The sequence below is a fragment of the Protomyctophum bolini genome, assembly GCF_963924005.1.
Source record: "Protomyctophum bolini genome assembly, chromosome: 4".
Lineage (NCBI taxonomy): Eukaryota > Metazoa > Chordata > Actinopteri > Myctophiformes > Myctophidae > Protomyctophum > Protomyctophum bolini.
The window spans coordinates 26,021,993-26,042,737 of record NC_137865.1 but is presented as its reverse complement, the minus strand read 5'-3'; the positions used below and the strand labels follow the sequence as shown (position 1 = coordinate 26,042,737).

Here is a 20,745-nt window from a genome sequence, read left to right as displayed (position 1 = left end):
TTTAAAATTTATAGTCAAGACTTTTTGTACTGAAGAGCGGAAAATGTGTGAATGGGTTGTTTGCTTCTGTCACACTCTGGGGAGTCTTGCGTACTTTAATGCTGGATGAGGATGAGGCCCAGCCGTGCACGAAATCAATACAAAACAAAAGGGCCAGTTTCCCCCTGGAGGAAAGATTGTGGTGCATTCGAAAAATGTGTTTTGCTCTCTTCCTCTTGTAAACTAATTTGCATAAAGCATTGAAGGACCTTTCTTCAACTTTAATGTTTGATGTCCTCAGGTACCCTCACACTGACTGAATTAGTTTGGACTTTATTCATTTCCCTGCAGTGGGTCAGATATCATACATGTCATAAATAATACAGACAGTGATATTTAACCTGAAGGATTGCATGCTCACCACTGTATTACTGAATGTTCATCTACAACACCTGTTTTAGAAATATCTTTGACTACACTCAATACCAGCACTGTGTTTACCAGCATAGTGTTCTTTGGCTTTTGAGATGATTTTCTTTACATTAGAGTAGCCAAAAGCATTTGTCCTTATTTAGAGTTTTATCATATTCAAGCTTTTCTAAAATATTATACATATTTGCCGTTGCTGGCTCATATTGTCTCATATTGCTGGAGCCCAAAATAGCTCTTCCTTTTATGCTGTAAACATTTTCTTTCTCTCCTTGGTGATCTGACTCTGTGTCAGTGCTCTGTGTAATATACACCTACGAACAATTTAGTGTCCCTAAAGAAATAAACATGTCTCATTTTAGAGTAACTCACTGTCAGCACGGCTGAACAGTGTGTATACTACCTCTCCAATCACTTTGGTAAATTAGGACTGCTACTTTAGTAGCCAGATATATAAACGGATGTCTCTAGACCGAGGTAGTGCAATTAAATGGACCGTTTCAGAGTGTGTCATTTTACACATCTCTACTGGATTTGTTGTTGTTTTGTGTCATAACAAAGTCATCTAATATTATAGAATTATAGAAGAGAAAGCTTCAGCATTGTGTTAAGATTATAAATGCATATTAGAAAAAGAAATAGTGGCAACTTGGATGAAATTTAAGTATGACTAATCAATTAAATATAAATGTTGTGACTTGGAACTAAGGAATATGTTGTGTGTAATGGTGTGTAATATCTTTATATTTGGTTGTGCAATAGAAATGAGTCATGTCTAAGCTGACATCACCCAACATTTACGACTGTTTGGGTTTTCATAAGAGTCGTAGAACAGCTGTGTGGGTGAATATTTGTTATGTTCCATTGAGAAACGCCACTCCCTGGATTTCCACCACAATACCTCCATCTAGTGGTGTAATGTAGAAGAGCTTCAGGATATTACTTGCATAAGTCTGGTGACGCGAGGTTAGCGTATCAGTAGGCCAATGTAGGGAGGGAGCATTTAAATTAAATTGCATAAATAATTTGTCTGGTTCACATGTACATCATGTAACGGACCGTTAACCTAAAGCGTAACATAAAACATAAATTATGCTGATGTTTTCAGCAGTGAACTGGACAGAATCCACACATTTTCAAGTAGAATCCACACATTTTCAAGTAACATTTCCTACATTCCAGTAACGGCCGGTGGTCAAGTCATTTTTTCCATACAATTCACATTGTCACATTATTTGAACAATCTCTCGTCAATCAGTAGGCTATATATATATCAATATATGTCTGTGTGTGTGTGTGTGTGTGTGTGTGTGTGTGTGTGTGTGTGTGTGTGTGTGTGTGTGTAAATGTAAATTGTGTGTGTGTGTGTGTGTGTGTGTGTGTGTGTGTGTGTGTGTGTATGTATATATATATATATATATATATATATTACTACCAAGCTTGCAACAGCCCAACGCATCAATGTCAATGCCAAGTGTTTCCTGCAATAATGTAAACAATCGTGTTTACCACTTGTGATCTCCCTCCCCCATTCTGCGTCCCCAAGGCCCCGCCCCCCTCCTGCCTCTCACGCACCAGTTACGTATGACCGTAAAAAATAGAAACTTCCAAGATGGCCGAGTCCGTGGACTCCATGCATTTCGCAGCAAATAGCAAAACAAATTCTCCCAAACCCCTGATACCTAAACGGCCGCCAGAGAGCCGACCACAGTCTTCCGGTGACATTTATTCTCCACCCTCCAAGAAGGTCCGCATCGAGGAGAAAGGCTCGAAACACAAGAAAGTGAACGGGGAGGTCTGCGCAGGAGGGGAAAAACACAACGGGAAGCAGAGTTATGGAAGCCCAGCGAAATGGAGTTTCGGCCCGGCCAAGGCGAGCAACTCCGCCGCGGCGGCAGCTCCCGCTCGAAAAATCTTCAAGATCAGCAACTTCCTCGCGTCGCCTCCCAACAAAGTCAAAAGGGCTAAAGAGAAACGACACAAGGAGAAGAGCAGAGCCGCCCAGACGCAGAGTTCACCCATCGCTGCTGTGGAGAAAGTGAGCCCTGCTAGCTGCCATACAAAGACGGAGAACGGTGACGTGAAAATGTTACAGAGAGGTAGGGCAAGACAACACAACACGTTTACTCACTGCACAGACGCTGTTTGTCCATTCATTTACGATATGGGCACATTCACACGTGAAAGTTAACGCTAAAGAATAATATTAATATAGGTTATTGCATTATTTTTGTAATATTTCAAATTCATGGCCCCGTTATTTATTTTAGGCCCAAGTGGTGGCATGCACGTGCCAATGTTTGCCCATTATTATTTATGTCACCAGTATGAATGCGCTAGCAGCAACATTACTTTTTCTTACATTCTCTCTGTAACATTGCATTTCAGACCACCGTGTCAAAGACAAAGACACGGATAAGAAAAAAGAGAGGGATAAAGAGCAGTGGAAATATCATGCATTGCCACCTCAGCCACCTGTGAATGACATTGCTAGAGAAAACGGAGACGTGAGTGCTCCAACTCCAGAGAAAGGTATTAAAGGACGAAATATAACAATTATTAATCCCTTGTGCTCAAATCATTATTGATATTGACATTATGGTATAACTTTACCCTGTGTTTACATAACAAACAAAAAAAAGAATGAATTGTTTTATATCCCTCTCTCCAGCAGTCATAAGTGACACAAGTGACTTGTGTTTGTGTTTACCTGCAGAAATATACTGTCCCCACTCTGTATTTTGGTGTTTTCACTGTTTGTTTTGGTAGACAGGGATGTTTTGGGGCTATCAAAACAAACCGTGAAAACACCCAAACAGCGTGGGAAATGTGTTTTCCGCAAGTAAACGTCAACACAACACAGTGAAGACACTACTAAAGTGGCTGATAACTGCTTCTATAGACTATACTTTTAGAGGGAAAAGATGGGTACAAATGTATATTGTTTTGTTATGTAATCACAGGGCAAAGGTACATGGTGTACCATTAATGATCTTATTGTCAAATCCAGTAAACTCTTAGAAGCCACTTGCTTTACATTTTGCTGCATTCAGAGTTTTCTAATTGATCAAATCAAAAAAGTTAATATACCCCTTTTTAAAATTATGTATCTTTTACCTGCAGAGCCAAAGGAGATGACTATTACTGGTTCAAAGGAAGAACTTCTGCTGAAGAAACTGAAAAAGAAGAAGAAAAAGAAGCACAAAGATGGGGAGAGAGAGAAGGAGAGACGTAGCCGGCCCAAGATGCATCATCGCTCAAGCCAGACAGTGTGCTCAGGTGTATCTCTGGACTTCCCTGACTTCCTCAGCAAAATCAACGGCGGGAGCAACAGCAGTCTCCTCCAGCCATCAGCAGCACCACACCAGGAGTATCAAGAGTCTCCCTTTTCTTCCTCCATGGCCAGGGAGAGGCTGGGCTACAGCTCCCCTATCCACTGCGCCCTATCGCCAGGATTGGCGGGTCTGGAATTTGGCCGTCTAATCCACATTGAACAGCATGCTAACGGAGGAGCGTCGGTAGCACACGCCTACACTGAGCAGCTCTCCAGTCTATCTCCAGCCGAGATGCAGCGGTTCGCTGAGGAGTTTGTGGCCCTGTCGTTCCTCGAGAACGAGAACCAGGCGGCGCACTATGTAATGGGGATCATCCACGGAGCGGCCTCCTACCTCCCAGACTTCCTGGACTACTTTTCCTGCAAGTTCCCCAATTCACCAGTGAAGGTGGAGGTGATCGGGAAGAAGGACATAGAGACGACGACCATGGCCAACTTCTACACTCAGGTGAGAAACTGAGAAATGTTTATTTCTTCTCTAGATAGGATTTGAAAGTTGGAAATCATGCAGATGTCCACCACCACAGGGTGCAACACACATCGTCTCAGTGCATTAGTGGTGCATTAGTCACTCTACTTTGGCCCTCAGCTCATGAAAGTCACACATTGGTATTTTCTTTTATGTAAGCTTAACGGCATCTCAGATTTAGTCCTAGCCTGAACATATCCTTATGGTCAGGATGCATGTTTCAATTAAACGGTTCGGTTGCATAAAGACCCACCTCCGCCTGTCTCTGATTGGCCTACCTAACACTGACTGAACATTTGCCTCTAGTCATGTGTCACATTCTACGAGGATAGCAGCACTGCCGGCTTTCCTCTGTTGGAAAATAGTGCTCTGAACTGGCACTGCCTATAGGGGGAGACTTTACGAATTTGCGATTCTATCTCTATCGGTACGTAACTCTAATGGTGGTGAGTTGGCTCTAACGGCCATCGCAACGCTCAGCACAGCGATTCGCTCGCCTAACGGCTCGCTCAGTGGTGACTCGTTGAGTCTACTGATGTAGCCTTTTCTCAGCAAGTGGGCACTGGGGGGGACAAAAACTATGCCCTAAACCTAACCTTAATCCCAATAAAATGTGAGACGAATTTTAGATAAGATACCGTAGCATCGTCGTTAATAATAATAATAACTTTATTTATATAGCACTTTTCTGGACAAAGTGCTGTACAACAAATTCACAGGAAAATCGAACACATTTAAATGGATGCACCATAGCAAATCAAGAACTTACAGCCAGCTGGCCTACAGTAGAAAGCATATTTAAAGATACAATATAAAAACAACAACAATGTAATAGATAAAAATACCGACAGAGTTCAGTGAACAAACATTCAACGGGGCAGGAGGGGGAATGCTTTTCTGAACAAGTACGTTTTGAGAAGAGTTTTAAAAGATGCAATGGTATCTGCTTGTCGGATGGTTTTGGGAAGGGTGTTCCAAATTTTAGGGGCATGGACAAAGAAGGCTCGTTCTCCCTTGTTTAAGCGGTGGTAGAGGGATTTGATCCCGGGCACTAGGATTGGAAGTCGAATGCTTAACGGCGCACGCCACAGCTAATCAGAGGTAGGCAGGGGTGGGGCTTGCGGCCAGGATAGGGTTGTCAAAAAACATATAATCTTAATATAATCTTGTTTTAAAGTTCATAATATACCTTTTTGAACAAATAGCCTATTTGTACATTCCTTTACTCCATTGAAACCAAAGTATATATAAAACTCACAGCGGAAATGAAAGTATTATTATGCGAGAGACTGTGACTTGTCTGAATAGAGATATTGGTTGAAGTCTTATTGTTTGACTGTACCAATAAAGTATTTTTACTGTTAGGTGTTTGGGCTCTACCTCTTTCAAGTTGAGCCTTTTTAGCCCAACACCCATAGTTTATGTGAGCATAGTTTCCTTGGAAGTCCTACTGTGTAACATTTATTTCAGTATCCGTTTGGTTACAGTACACCTCTTGTAGTGCCGTTGTCATTACAGCTATGTCTATACGGAAGTGCTGCTCAAAATGAAATCATGCAGGGCCCTAGCGTCTGAGGTTATTTTGGAATGTAACGTTATTTATTTTAACTTCAAAATACACAAATAAAACATGTTCATCAGGTATTATTATAATATAAGGAGGAAGAACTTGTTCCAAAAAGTGCACAGTATTTGTTAAAATCATGCTTTTATGTGGACACGCCCATCAGTTCATTAAGTATGCCTGGTTTATTACAAGTTAATACACCATTGCACATAAAAACGACTCCAGGGTGTAGGCAGACACCTAAACACAAAATAGTGTTTAGTTGTTTAGAGAAGTTGTCAAAAAACAGATTTATTTAGGATGTTGTGAAAAATCTCCAAAATGTAATGTGCACATTCTAAAGGGGCATTGGGCAGTAGTCTCTCAAAACAAAACAATATGCAACAGCAGAAAACCGTGTAGGTAACGGGAGTACACACTAGATGTTTTGATACAGACCAGTCTCAGATATCAGTCTTAATTTCTTTCCCACCAATGGTCAATCAAGACACAAGTTTACTTCTGTCTGAAGATAGTCTTTCATCTCCTCTGTGCTGCAGCATCTCCCACTTAATTCTGTGGAAACCAGGTTTTCTCATTTTCTTTAAAGATTTCATGACATTAATTTTCTGTTAGGTTTTATGACCTCAATTACATCCAAAAACCTGAACTTTGAACATTCAGTGGAGCTTTCTCTGGGGATTGGAAGTCTTCTGAGCTGCAATGAAAACAGGCAAAACAGTGAAAGATCTGCTGGCAAATCCCATTGACATGTCAAAGTTCAGGTTTTTTGGGTGCAATTGAGCTCAGAAAACCTATTGTTTTTGCAACCGAACACGCAGCAAAGATCATCAGGATCAGGATTCGAACCCTTGACACGCTGTCAGGCTGTATTACCAGCCTGGGTGCCCGGACCGCTAGGCCGGCCCGGGCCGGAAACCAGCTTTTCAGCAGCATGGCAATCTCCTTCTCCTTTGCAGTTTCTTCAGCTAGGGCTTCACGGGTGCCTCTGGTTGTAGGAGACCATTTAAAAAAACAGCTTGTGATTGGTTGTCAGTGGGGTAGAGGGCGCTCTGCTGTGTTCATCTTGACCGCACGCAAGTAAATTTAACACTAACACTAACCTCAGTCTTTTACCTCATATCAGTTGTAACTGGCAGAACATATCAGTTGTAACCGGCAGAACAGATTGGTTGTTGGAAAAATAGTGGCGGCATCAGGAGTCGAACCCGGGCCAGTGGGTTGAAAGTCGAATGAATAGTGACTCCTGGACTGGTGAGGTGGCTGCCGAAATTGGGATTAGTGACTAGAAGGTGAGAAAGCACATTGTTAGCTACTACTAGTAGCCGACAGGGTAAAATGAGCGCTCCCTTAGAAATGGTCTCCTATGAATACAATATTAGCCGTAATAGCCTACATAGAGCAAAAACCCATGCCAGATCTTTAAGAGCGACTCTGATTCAGATTTTGTGGGTTCCCTAACCACAACTATTTTGACCAATATGTTATCAAAGTGCAAAATCTGTTAATAATTTGTTTGGTTTTCAAAAATGGAAAATAAATAAATAGCCAAAATACAATACAAGCTTGTGACCTTTGGAAAGTGTGTGTAGATCACACAGATTGAATATTTATTAAAACATTTCTGCTGCATAATTGCAGATACAGATACTTATATATTGGCCAGATCCTTGGTTGGCCTCTACTGTATTGTATAGGCCATTAGACCTAATCAAAAATTGTATTCAGAATTGGGAGCTTCTGAAACGAAACGACAACTAAACGTTATCCAGATATATTATTGCGAATACAGTGAGCACTTACTATGAGACCTAGCAGAGCATGTCTGTCTGTCTGTCTGTCCCGCTTTTGTGCCCATAATATGGAGCTGAGTGATTAGGTCACCATGACTTAGCCATAACCATATAAGGAGTCCCCAAAGCAGCTATACGTCCAAAACCCAAATATGTACGAGCTGCATAAACCGTAACCCTGGGCCGGGCGCTATTCTGCCTCTGCCAACTTGGGGAGAGCCCCAAACTGAGCTGAGCTCATGCTTCCTTCAATGCATGAGGAGTGAGCAGGCCGCTTCTTATCACCTGATGGGTGAGTTTCCCCGGTAGGACGTAGCATGTGGAAGGAACACGTTATTCCAACCAGCTCCTTTCCTCTCCATCAGGCTGACCAGGGGGAGGTAGTATAGAAGATCAGGATTACTGCATGTTTTTACGAGGGTACCTACCCTAGGGCCTAGGGGACATGGGGAGAACATGCAGCAAACTCCACACAGAAATCTAGGCAGGGCTTTAAACTGACAATGTGACATAATATGCAAGTTACTATGTAACTTCAATGTCCTACCCTGGATTTGAAACCCGGTCCCCAATGCAAGTGCTGACATTTTTACCACTGAGCTAATGGAGCCTGCCTGCCTGCTTGCTCAGGGAAGGAATTGAATTTTGACCTTCAGGCAGTACGACTAATAAACAAGAGTAGTAAGTAGTCAAACTAGACCACAGGATATACATTAGAAGAGCAGGGAGACCAAATACGGTGAATTACCACCACCCCAATTGTGCAACTTATATTGTATACCTTGTATACCTTTTAGCAAAATAACATTTATTCCCCGCAAAAGTTACATAGTGCAAAGTACTCGACTTAACCCATTAAAACCAGGAACGAAAGCATCTGTGTCATTTTAGATGTGGCTATTAAAAAATAGTAGATATAAATACGAGTGGGAGAACTACTGATTTAGAAGGGGTTGTAGAATGTTTGTGCACCCTAGACCTCCTTCTAATATCATAATTTTGGGGGGAAAATGAAAAACATCTTAAACTACTACCCAAAGTCCTGTATTTTAGTTTATTATAGTGTTGCATGGTACGGTAAGACTACTAGACTAGGCAAGTTTTGTAATTTATATAGCATTTTGATATTTCAACAAGGCAATTCAAAGTACTTGACATTAAGAGCAGAAACAATTACTAGGTTAAAAGAAAAGTTCATTTACAGTGGTAAAGAAATGATTAAAAATCCTCAGTAAAAGGCAAACAGAAATTTCTTCAGTTTGTTTTGAAAGAACAGAGTTGTTAGCAGACGGTAGTGCAGACCTGCATTTTTCTGGGAGTTCTGGATAGGATGTCTTGTTCAATCCCCACATCAGGTGTTTTTGTCTCTGACCTGTCTTAGGTCACATTCTCACCAGAGAGCTTTGCTGCGATTAAAACGAATCCTGCTGCGCATTTTCAGAAAGTGCACTTCGTTTGACAGGTGTGAAGGCTCATTCGAATCCTAATGCGTATCAAAGAACCGCATTTTACTCCGAGCAAAAACGGGGGTTTCGCTTCGCTTCCAATCGCACTTGATTACGATTTGGTGCAGGTGTGAATGCAATCCGCAGTAAATAAAGGAAATGAAGCAAACAATGTGGCGGTGAGGAGCTGAACACAGTTGGAGACGGAGAAGGCATATTTTACGCAGCGCAAAGATGTCCCGTTACCTTGGATAGACGTGGTCGGAGTACATTAATCAATTGCTTAAGAAAACACATAAAAACACTGCAGTGTATTATAGCCTACAGAATATTCTGTCTGTCTGTCTGTGCCGTAAACATGGAGCTGTCACTGTGTGGGGACTGGGGAGCAGGGACTTTCATCTCGACTTGTAAACATTTTGCGCTGCTGTCTGTTATATCGGTGTGCTCAGCGCTGTGCCTCCATGCCCAAAAGTGCGTGGTGTGGCTGCTGCATGTATAGTGAGAGAGCGAGAGAGCTGGGGGGGGTCCAGTCCCAGACGGCACGACACATGCACGTTATGAGTATAATTTTATCACCATAGAGTTCACTGTGTTGTAGGTTAGGTTTATGAATGGAACACATTGATAAAGGTCCCCCCTGCTGCGTTTCCAATTGCTACGGATGACGGTGTGAAGGCAAACTGCAGCAAATTAAATATGCAAGAATCCCAAAATCTCCGCCCATACGCATGAGTCTACCGAAGTATTAGGTGAGAATGTGACCTTAGTGATAACCTCACAAGATCAGAAATGTATTCTGTCCCATAACCATTCAGTGCTTTGCAATTGCAAGCCGACGGTGGTATTGTGAAATATTGTTTGACAGATTGAGCAGTGTAAAGATCTGGGAATTGGAGTGATATAATCCATGGTACTAGAAAGTACTCAAGCATTAGTGTTCTGAATCAACGGCAGCTGTCTGATCAGTTTTTAGGGAGACCTGAAAGGGAGACCAGCGTTAAGAGTCCAGTCTACTGAAGACGAATACATGAACACGTTGGCAGCGAGCTGTCAGTCAGCAAACTGTCCTGATGTATGTAACATCTTCCTTGTCTTTACGACATACCCTGAACCAAATTAAGTAATGAATAACTAATGAGAGGAGGAAAGGAATTACTCCGCTTCATGAAGCTACAACACAAACGCACGTGCACACAATCTCCTGCACAAACACTACGCCTAGACGGGTGTCACAGGTCTCCCTTAAATATAGGACATTCTTTCAGTAAAAACAACCACCAGAGATGAGGGTCTCATACTGTTTGACTCTTTGAAGTTTGAACCATGCTGAAATATTAAATATGAAGTGACAAACTATTCTGAAATAAGCTATTAAATTAATATGACATTTTTTTTACGGTGGCGGCGTGCGGGTCTCTCCTCCTTCCTTAAAACGTTTGCTGTTCTGCCAGGACCTATATGCACCTGCTATAAAATCGAACCGGGTGTGTGGAAGTCATCTCTCGAATATAGAGTTTTGACAAAATTATATATATATATATATATATTATAAAGACGCATACTTCGGACTACATACACTAAAAAGAAAAGAAAAGACATCTCACTTCCACCTCAACTAATTAACCTAAAGGGATATTTCACGTTCAAACATATTTGGGGTTATTTTAACTACTCTGGCTTTTGTGAGCACCCCAGACCGTTTTTAAGTTGCTTGATTTAGTATTTAGATATTTGATATATATATTTTATCAGACACGCCCCCTTCCTATAAACCCATTGTAACTTGGAACTCCATTTTAACCATGATAGATGGTATTATTACATGGCTTGGTTGAATGCTTGATTCTGATTGGTCAATCACCGAATTCAGCAGTCTGTTATTTCTGGATAATGACCGCTCCGCTCTATAACAGACCAATGCATAATCAAACCCTCGAGCACCCTCCGCTTCGCGTCCGTGGTTAAACCCCACTATCGGTGAATTATCTCCTGACAATGACCACCTAGGCAGATATTATCCCCTACATAATTGATAGATGCAATAATTTAACTCTTTGGGTGTAACCAATTTACTTTTGTATCCTCTTGGCGTTACAAAAACACCCAAGACAGCTTTGTTAAGAGCCACCTGCTCATTATGTTGAACATAATTCCTGCTATCCAATCTATGTTGTGTGTGTGGCAGCAAACATCAGTGCAACATCGTGCCGTAGTCGTGTCTTTGCATTGACTTTGTAAGCACGACGTACAAACAAATGTTATTTCTCAGTGAACACACCTTTAGATTTAGCCTTCCTCCAACAACACACTGTCTTGCAGGGAAGTTAAGATAATGACTTCAAGTCATAAATGGTTTGTGTTGCATCTAAGTGATATGACATGGAGAGGCACAAGAAATAATGTTAAAGCAATAATTCATCCAGCGAGGATGAGTTTCACAAGACTGTTTGTAACACACACTCTAGGCATTTAATTGAAGGAACTATGTACATTCCGTAAATAATTGTAATGTTAGATTAGATGTGTTCAGTTTTTCACCAATGTACATGGCCAGATAATGTTTTGCTCAGGTTATCCTGTGTATTGAGTGTTGCAAAACCTCCTCAATAAAGGGGAGAAGAGGAAAGAGTTCTCAACGGGCCTGAAAATTAAAATACGAGTGAGTTTAAAACTGAGCCTAATCATAACATTAAATTAGGATCCCAGCAGGTGTTGACACTTGACACTAAGGGTTGCCCACCTGCATTTGTCAGGTAAATAAAACTTTCGGGCAGGTGGAGTTTGCTTTCAGGTTTCCCGACTGGGCAGGTGCTCGTTTGCAAGGGGGCATAACTGTCTATAAACAAAAAGATATCTGTATAAACACCAGAACGTAGTAGCGCTCTGTCTTCTGGTCTGTGGACTGTAAAATTAGAGCACTGTTTTACCTATGTGCTGTTTTCACTGTTGCTACACTTAAAAATATAAAATAAAGTGTGAACCCATAGTCATATTCATAGTAGGTATCTGGCATAAACATGTAGGTACATTTTTATCGCACAACCCCAGAAAGAAAAAGTTTTGAATTTAACGGTAACAAAATGTACATCATTTGGACGATATATATAAGTGGCACTGGACATGACCTTTTGGCAAGTAGAACATGACCAGTACATGCCCGACAGGCAAGTGCCACCACCGTATCACTATCATGCGTATGTCAAAACTGCTTCATTAACTAATTATTGGAGCTGCTTGTAGCAGAACTTCAATATAAGACTGAATTAGCTAGTTAACTATGTTGGTCTCTCAAGCCAGACAACTATTTTATATTATTATTATTATATTTATATTATTTTCAGCAAGCCATTTATGCTTTGACTAATTCGATTTATAGTAGGAATTATTATTATTTGCGACTGCAAAGACAAAATGAAGGTGGGGGGAATCGGACATCTGCTTTACAGCACTCATGATCCATTTAGTGCTACTCTTGTACAGATTGATTGATGGGAGCTTTTGATGGAAAATTGTGTGATGCAACTGTCTGTCTCGAGAGACTATTACTAATACCATGAGAATCGTATAGTGTCAATGCAGGTTTTGTTTTGAAGTTCACCTACTGGGAAGTCCATGAACGCTATTCATTGAGTGGTCTATTTACATTGTGTTTGATTTATGTAACTCAAACTACTTTTAGACCTGGTTTGTCTGTTTACTTAAAACATTCACTCGTTGCTTGCACTTCAGGGTCCGACAATAAGGATTGCTCGATTGCCCTGGGCATGTAAAAGGCGGGCACCTGCGGGCAATTAAAACCTGTCCAGACATGCCTGTACGGCCAACAATTTGGTGCAATGTTTTGTTTCTCATCCTTGATTTCACTCTCTCTCTCTCTCTCTCTGTCCAACTGTCCATGTGTCTGTCTGTCTTGCTTTCTCACACCTGTATGCATGTGTGACTGTGAATGAGCCCACTGCAGTGTGCAGAGCTTTAATAAGTTTGATTGGTTTGACCTACTTTACAGAGACCACCAGCTTAGTCCAAAGTGTGCTGTGCTGCACAACACAAATCTTAAAACAAACTCAACGTAATGTTGAGTGGAGGAAGATAAGTATTGATAGTTTGTCTGAGGATTTTTATCCTTTGACAAACTATCAATACTTATCTGCCTCCACGAAACACTAATGTTGTGTGGATTCACTAATGTTACTCTAATGTTGTCATTTATCCTACTTTCAGGCCGCTGAATGTTTTATTCAACATAACGTACAGTACTTTTAATTAACTTGCGAGGGCTTTTAAAATGATGCAATTATTTGGGAATCTGTTTAATCTTCCCAACACTGTCTGTGTCAAATCAGAAATGCACATCCTGTAACTACTGCTATATAAGCACAATTTAATTTATAACATTAAAACTTAGCCAAGTAGTATTCATTTCTGTCATGTACAATAATGCATAGATGAGGTTGTAGAATAGGCGTACTTGGAGAGATGGCAAAACACTGAATTGTAAGAGTCTAGGAAGGGTAGAACAAATCACACTCGTGTGAAATGAGGGGCACTCTTATCATCATACATCATCACAGTCTGTGCTCAGCCAATCGAATCATCACAAAATGTGGTACACATTCCGTGCTCAGCCAATCAAATCATCACTATTTTGTACACCCAAACACACAACACTGGCCAATCAAATCATCACAAATGTGGTACACCACAAACACACAAAGCTGGGTATAGTTAGGGCTAGTGCCCCTCAAAAATAGAGACCTCCACAAAACATTTGTTATAATTTATTTTTGCCCTACCCGTTAGGTTAGGTTTTATTATTTTGCCTGAGCTGTCTGCTGTGCTGTGGTCCTGCTACAGGTCAAGAGGACATATTCCCAGGGAACGTACCGTGCCGGGGCCATGCGGCAGGTCAGCCTGGTAGGGGCTGTGGACGAGGAGGTGGGGGACTACTTCCCAGAGTTCATCCACATGCTGGCGGATTCTCCCTTTCTGGAGGTTAGTGGATTTTATGCATTTAACATATGTACATGTGCTCATATTCTGTAGCAGGTGGATGTGTTAATATCTTTGTGATCATTCATTATTATTTGACCATGAATATTTTCGGTGTGTTTGCGTAGCGGACCCTGCCATGGGGGACGTTCTCCAACTTGCGGATGCAAAGCCCCACCGAGAGTGACGATGGCCCCATCATGTGGGTCAGACCAGGTGAACAGATGATCCCCATGGCAGATATGCCAAAATCTCCCTTCAAAAGAAAAAGGTGGGTTTTGAATGGTTTCTTTATGCTATCTTTCATTTTTATTTGCTGAAGCAAAAATGAGCTTAGCTGTGTTGTTGTTTTTAATGCTACTACTATTTCTATTTTTAAAATGTTTATCTGACTTCAAGCTCACAACGGCAACACCTCAGTTCTGCTATTTTAGTAATTTTTGAAAGTTGAAAGTGGCTAATGGTAGAAACTGCAATCGGCGTGTTATTTTTCCCTTTGCACCCATCATCATTCCTGAACACAATTGATGAATGTATTGCAGGTCCACTAATGAGATAAAGAACCTACAGTACCTGCCTAGAGCCAGTGAGCCCAGGGAGATGCTGTTTGAAGACCGGACGCGAGCCCATGCTGACCACATTGGTCAGGGGTTCGAGAGACAAACCACTGCCGCCGTTGGTGTGCTGAAGGCTGTACGCTACGGAGAAGGGTGGGTGTACAATGACAGTCTAATCTTCCATTATTTGTTTAATATAGAATAATAATATCCTAAATGTATATATTAATATATCGCTTATACCCAGCGGGTATCCGGTACAGTCCCCATAATCCATCTCGCCCCCGATTTATTCCGCCGACCACTCGGTGCCACGGTTCTTGTATTCTTTATTTTGTTTTACTGGGAATAAGGTTAGAAAGGTTAGGATTAGGCGGGGTTAACTGGGGTTAAGTTTAGGAATAGGGTAAAGTATAGGCATAGTTTTACTGAAGTTAGGAATAGGGTTAGGTGTAACCGTTTAAGCATAATTTACTTGGGTTACTTTAGGAATACCAGCGCACAGTTCTCCGGCTGTGAGCCCGGGCGGGTTGGTAAATGGGCGACTCTCTGGTATTCACCCAAAGTTGCCTTACTTGGGGGGGGGGGGGGAAACAAGAAAAGAAGAAGAAACAACTTTATTAGGAAAAAAATGTAAAGGCTACACTAGAAGGTTCTGTATTTGCAAGAATCTGGCAATACAATCCATAATATATGACGATACAGTGTTTACAATTCAATATATTGTGATATTGTAAGCAAATTCAAATTTTAGGATAACTCATAGTATAAATAACACCATCTGCATAAAATCTGAGTAAATCGGTTTATGCAATTAGAACATGCATTTGTATTTATCACAGCGCCTGGTGCTTTTTGTGCAATCTGTTCAAAGGAAATTAGTTCTATGAACATTTGCCTACCATATATCGGTACGTTTTTGTTTTTGAGAATCAATACTGTATCGCAAAACGTATACATTCACACATTGGGCCTCTGTCTTTTTGTTTTTACAGTGGTATTCCCTCACGGATCACCAAAGATGTTGTATGTTTCCATGCTGGAGATTTCCCAGATGTGGTCATGAGGCTCCAGCTGGACCTCCACGAACCCCCGCTGTCACAGGTGAGTGACAACACCATTGAAATCTTCAATCTGGTTTCATTTGGTACTGTTTGTGGAACTTGATCCTCTACTGTTATTACATTGAACTCATGTAGGGATATACCAGTAATTCTTAAGGCTTTTGCACACCATGTCCACTGTTTCAAGCAAAAATTATCAAGATAATCGACATTCAGATACCTATACCTGATTTAAAAAGGCCAGCAGGGAGCTTGAAATAGAATCCCACTTGGACATGTTCCAGTATTCCACTCCTTTCACATTTACCATTGTCCGTCTGTTGTTACCGAGGTGATTGAATTTCCCTGTGCCTCCCACCACTCCCTTCACAGTGCGTGCAGTGGATTGACGATGCCAAGCTGAACCAGCTGAGGAGGGAGGGGATCCGCTACGCACGTATCCAGCTCTACCACGACGACATCTACTTCATCCCCCGGGGAGTGGTCCACCAGTTCAAAACGGTGTCGGCCGTCTGCAGCCTGGCCTGGCATGTCCGCCTTAAACAGTACCATCAACAGGAGGGGGGGGAGGAGGAGATGGAGGAGGAGGAAGAAGAAGAAGAAGAAGAAGAAGACGACGACGAAGAGGGAGAGGGGAGGTGCATGCCTACACACACGCCAGTTCAAGTCAAAGAGGAACATGAGGACGAGCATCCCATTCCATCTGGAATGAGTGAGTGTAACAGTCCCGCTGAGAAGCCACTGAAGGTGATAGACGTGGAAGCTGAGGTGCCGTACTCACCAGGGCCGCCGCCGACATGCAAGGACGAAGACCTGGAGGAGGTGGCGGTGACAGAGACGGAAGCAATGGACTCGTCACCTACAGAGTCTCTGACCTTCCCCAAAACTGAGCCGAATGAGGGCTCCCTCACAGATCCACCTGCAGAGATCAAGGCCGAGGAGGGAGAAAGTAAGGCAGCGAGAGATGGTGCCACAGGTCCCCATCAGACACCATATAAAGGGGACGAGGAGGAAGCTGGAGACAGCAGTGTTTCCTCAAAGACCCCACAGCACTTAAAGAAAGATTATGATGTGGACGAGAGGCCACAGAAGACAGCCGCACAGGGCCAGGGCCCTAAAGAAAAAACAAAAGACATTGGCATTTCGGCTCTATACACAACAATCCCAATCAAGAAGGAAAAGGAGAAAAGCAGAGGGAGGGACAGGGAGAAAGATGACAAAGAAAGGGCCAAAGAGCGAGAGAAGAAGGAGGAGAGGAGTAGAGATAAAGAGAAGGAAAAGAAGGACAAGGGAAGAGAGAGGGAGAAAGAGAGAATTAGAGAGCGGGAAAAAGCCAAGGCAGAAGGTGGGAAAGAGGGAGAGCGGGAAAAAGCCAAGGCAGAAGGTGGGAAAGAGGGCGGTCTAACAACACTTACCAGGAAGAAGGAGGATGAGGACAGGTCAAGAGAGGGCAGCAAAGCTCCACTGCCTGCTCAGCGAGAGGAGAAGGGTGTCAGGGAGGCAGAGGTGCCACCTCAAATAAAGCGAGAGAAGGAGCATGACAAAGACAGGGGTGGCATACAGGCAGCGTCTCACACAAGGCATGATCGAGAGGAAATAAGAGAGTCTGGTGTGCATAAACACAAGTCGTTGCACAGGAAGAAAGACAAGAGTGGCCATAGAGAGGCCAAAGAGAGCAACATATCATCCGTACATTTGTCACACACCAAATTGGGGCGAGAAGATGGGAAGGCTGGTGCTCAAAAACACACGCATGCTGTTGTTAAAAAGGAAGGAAAGAGGGAGAAAGACGTGAGCTTCAAGGAAGAGAGGAAGAAGTTGAACACTACCACAGGCTCTGCTCCCCCAGAACACAAACCTCCAAGGACGCTCATCCCCTTTGACCTCTTTAAGCCAATGGACATTCACCAAACTCTGTCTCACTCCTTCACAGACAGTAGATTTAAGACTCACCATCACAGTGAATCCAGAGGCACATCTTCAAAGTCTGGGTCTGACAGCCGGACAATAGTGCCCTCCAAAGGACCAAAAGTAAAGGACACCATGCAGACAAAGCCTGTAATGTCTGTACAGGACACACGACCACAGCACTCATTAAAACACCAACTTAAACCACACACACCCCAAGCGCAGAAAGACTTTTTAATATGAATGTCTAGATGTGTAGTCTTCTTTCTACTGTACAACTTACGTTCAGGTTATGTTGCAATATTTAGAAAATGCATCCTTATTTCACAATATTGGTTTCACTTTCAAGCATTGACTTTTTAATATAGCTCCCCATTGTATTACTTGGCATTACACCAACAGAGCCATGTTATTTCAGTGGTATCATGAACAGAGGATGTGCTTTCAAAGTATTTCAACTACACCTATGTAAGAATGTAAGCTAAGTAGCTCACTTCACGTTTGTTAGAGAATGTACGTAGGCTGTATATCAAACCTGTTATGTGACCCGTGTGTCAGTGCCTGTGCACTACTTAGCTACGCTCTTAAAGCACCTATTTTAGGTACTCTACTAGTCAATCTGAAAACAACCCTTCTTACTCCACGTATATAGGAATGACCTCCATTCATTGTTAGGAACATGATAGCAAGTTGTTGCTGTCCAAAGGAAATGCTCTTTTTTGCTATATTGCTTTAATCTATCCTGGTTTATAATTTGATTATCACTTCAAGGTTGGAGCAAATGGTTGTTTTCAGATTTGACTGAAGCCTAATTTATACTATGACAGCACGACTGTTGCTTGCCGCTAACTGATTTTCAAGCAATAAAACATTTATTGCCTGAAAGTCAGTTATTGCGAGTGACACTGTTGCACAACAAAGTATAATGAAGCTTTAATTTGACTCACACAGGGCTGTAAATGATACTGTATGTACTGAAACTGTACAGTATAGATGTATTAGCACCAATGTGAGAAAATGTAAACAGAAATTGCATATATTTTTTGTAAGACGAGTTTTATTTTCCATAGAACTTATTTATATCATTTACTGTCTGTTTTTATTTGAAAGCAACTTATGTGAGAATTTTGCTGTAAATACATTTTATTTCTTAAGATAAGACTTGGTAGTGTGATTTATACTCTGATCAGAACCTCCCAATAAATGGTTCGTAATATTGACTTGGCTTTCTCATGAGTCTCTTATATTTTATCCTCACTAGGTTTCAATTTGTTTATTTGCAAATGTATTCATTTAGACTTAGAGGAATACAAAGTGCTTGCAGCTCGTTGTGGGGGTTAATGCTGAAGAGAAAATTCAGTTTTCACTGATTGTTCTAATGAGCGCTTTTGGGGGAGCAGTAAGGAGTCGCTGAGACACCTTGCAGGGTGTGGGGGGCAAAAATCAAACCAAAGACCTGATTCCCTTGCTACCTGTTTTGCTATGGCCATCGAACATGCTGGGACCAGGGACCTTATGAAAAAAGGCAGCGATCCGAACACTCAAAGGTAAAAATGAGGAGGGTGGATAAAATCAAGGTACTTTATTTAGAAAAGTTAAAAACAGCCAACATGTTTCGACTCAGAGGAGTCTTCATCAGGGCAGGTATGCTGAGACCTTATGTTTCCGAGGCGGCATACCGGTATGTACCCATTCAACTAGTCGCCCCATAATGAGATCAAAGAAGATTCCTTCCAAGGATGTAAACAAAACTCTATTTACAGAAGGCATATGAGGAATCAAGGTAGCATTGTGCATTTGCATTCTAACTTTGCCACTGACATGGATCTTTTAAAATGCATGAACACAAAATTATGACAGCAAAACTTTGGTCTAGCCACAAAACAAAGGCATGAGGTCAATTGTATTCATGCTTGTGAAGCCTATGTTATGTGTCACAGGACTCATGTTTACACTATTGTAGATTGTTTTTCACGCCTTCTTATTCACCACTCTTCCACTCACTAAAGACATTTGAGCAACATACAGAATGAGCTGACTATGATCTGAAGATAAAGATGACATGTTGGTGCACCGTGCACTTGAAAAAGCCTTCATTAGAACTACCGTAAGTTCCAAATGTATTGCATAAAGGTGTGTATACTATACAATCAGTACCCCGTTGTGATAACAGAAAAACTTATTTGCCTTTGACTCCATTTACATTCAAAACCCAGCCCAGTCTCACAACCCCAGCTCCTTCTCTTGGGTGGTCATTGTCCCAGCTTCATTTGCAGTTCAATCCCTCCTGTAGTGGAATACATTGTGACCCAGCTCTACCAGTGCCCCGACCAGCAGAGCCCAGAGAGGGACACAGACCACGCTGAGCCACATGTCTGTGAGCTTCTCCAGACGCAAACACAGTGTCAAGCAGAAGCCCAGCTTCAGCAGCAGAGCTATGAGGTACCACACCCTCCGCCCCAGGTCATGGTGGCCGTCTCGCAGGTTGACGCTGGACTTACAGCGCCCTGCCATCTTCACCACCAGCATGAGGATGAGAACTGTGTCAAGTGTCCAGACGGGGAGAAAAATAAGGAACCAGTTCCACTGGATCTTGGAGTCCAGCTTGAGGACCAACATGATAAGAAAAATTAGGAGGAAAATCCAAGAGAGGAGGACTCGCTGGACCAGAGACATTTTCATCTAAAGTCTGGTAAACATCTGGTTCCAGGCAGGGTATCTCAACTTCTCAAGGAGTCGGGATGAACTGGAGGTGGTGCCTAACACAACAAACACACAATGTCACCATAGCATTAACAGTACTAACTTCTCTCAGGTGACGTAATCGTGTAAACGGTCAAAAGGCTGCAGTACAAAATATATATACTCGATAATAGATTAGTCAACAACGAATAGTATGGTTACATGCAATGGATGAGGTTTTACTGTGTGAGATTTTACTTGTAGGTGAAAATAGCGAGACTAGAAAACAAATATAAGTTACTGTATTAAACAAATATTATGTTTTACCACTCTCACGGAACAGGCGTATGCGAAAACTCCGTTTTAAATCATCAGCCACGCTACTTAACGAGGATACAAATTATGTCGACTTTGTTTTGTTTTCGCCCTGGTATTCACAATGACGTCAGACAACAACTTCCGTAAACGGTAAAAGTGCAAACAGTGACGCTTTCACTTCCGTTTTGTCTTCAAAACAAAAGCACAG

General features: G+C 42.0%; 2 protein-coding genes across 2 annotated transcripts; one reads left to right on the top strand and one right to left on the bottom strand.

The window, feature by feature from the left end:
* The first annotated feature begins 1,991 nt into the window (after nt 1-1,991).
* LOC308314358 (uncharacterized protein) lies at nt 1,992-18,757 on the top strand. Its single transcript, XM_080761947.1, has 8 exons — nt 1,992-2,507; nt 2,797-2,940; nt 3,532-4,190; nt 13,874-14,011; nt 14,137-14,279; nt 14,551-14,718; nt 15,561-15,669; nt 16,002-18,757. The coding sequence occupies exons 1-8, from the start codon at nt 2,021-2,023 to the stop codon at nt 17,778-17,780; spliced, it is 3,627 nt and encodes a 1,208-aa protein (XP_080618073.1). The 5' UTR covers nt 1,992-2,020; the 3' UTR covers nt 17,781-18,757.
* Nucleotides 18,758-19,104: 347 nt separating this feature from the next.
* Nucleotides 19,105-20,665, bottom strand: LOC308314271 (transmembrane protein 60-like). Its single transcript, XM_080761812.1, has 2 exons — nt 20,547-20,665; nt 19,105-20,296 (listed from the first exon to the last, which is right to left on the bottom strand). Exon 2 carries the CDS (start codon nt 20,217-20,219, stop codon nt 19,815-19,817), a length of 405 nt encoding a protein of 134 aa, XP_080617938.1. The 5' UTR covers nt 20,220-20,296; nt 20,547-20,665; the 3' UTR covers nt 19,105-19,814.
* Nucleotides 20,666-20,745: the final 80 nt, after the last annotated feature.

What these genes read in the sequence shown, in the direction of transcription:
- LOC308314358 (XM_080761947.1), top strand. Translation starts at nt 2,021, where the DNA reads ATGGCCGAGTCCGTGGACTCCATGCATTTCGCAGCAAATAGCAAAACA. An exon ending in CGGATTCTCCCTTTCTGGAG is followed by an intron (nt 14,012 to 14,136) that starts GTTAGTGGATTT and finishes GTGTTTGCGTAG; the next exon opens with CGGACCCTGCCATGGGGGAC. An exon ending in TCTCCCTTCAAAAGAAAAAG is followed by an intron (nt 14,280 to 14,550) that starts GTGGGTTTTGAA and finishes AATGTATTGCAG; the next exon opens with GTCCACTAATGAGATAAAGA.
- LOC308314271 (XM_080761812.1), bottom strand. Translation starts at nt 20,219, where the DNA reads ATGAAAATGTCTCTGGTCCAGCGAGTCCTCCTCTCTTGGATTTTCCTC.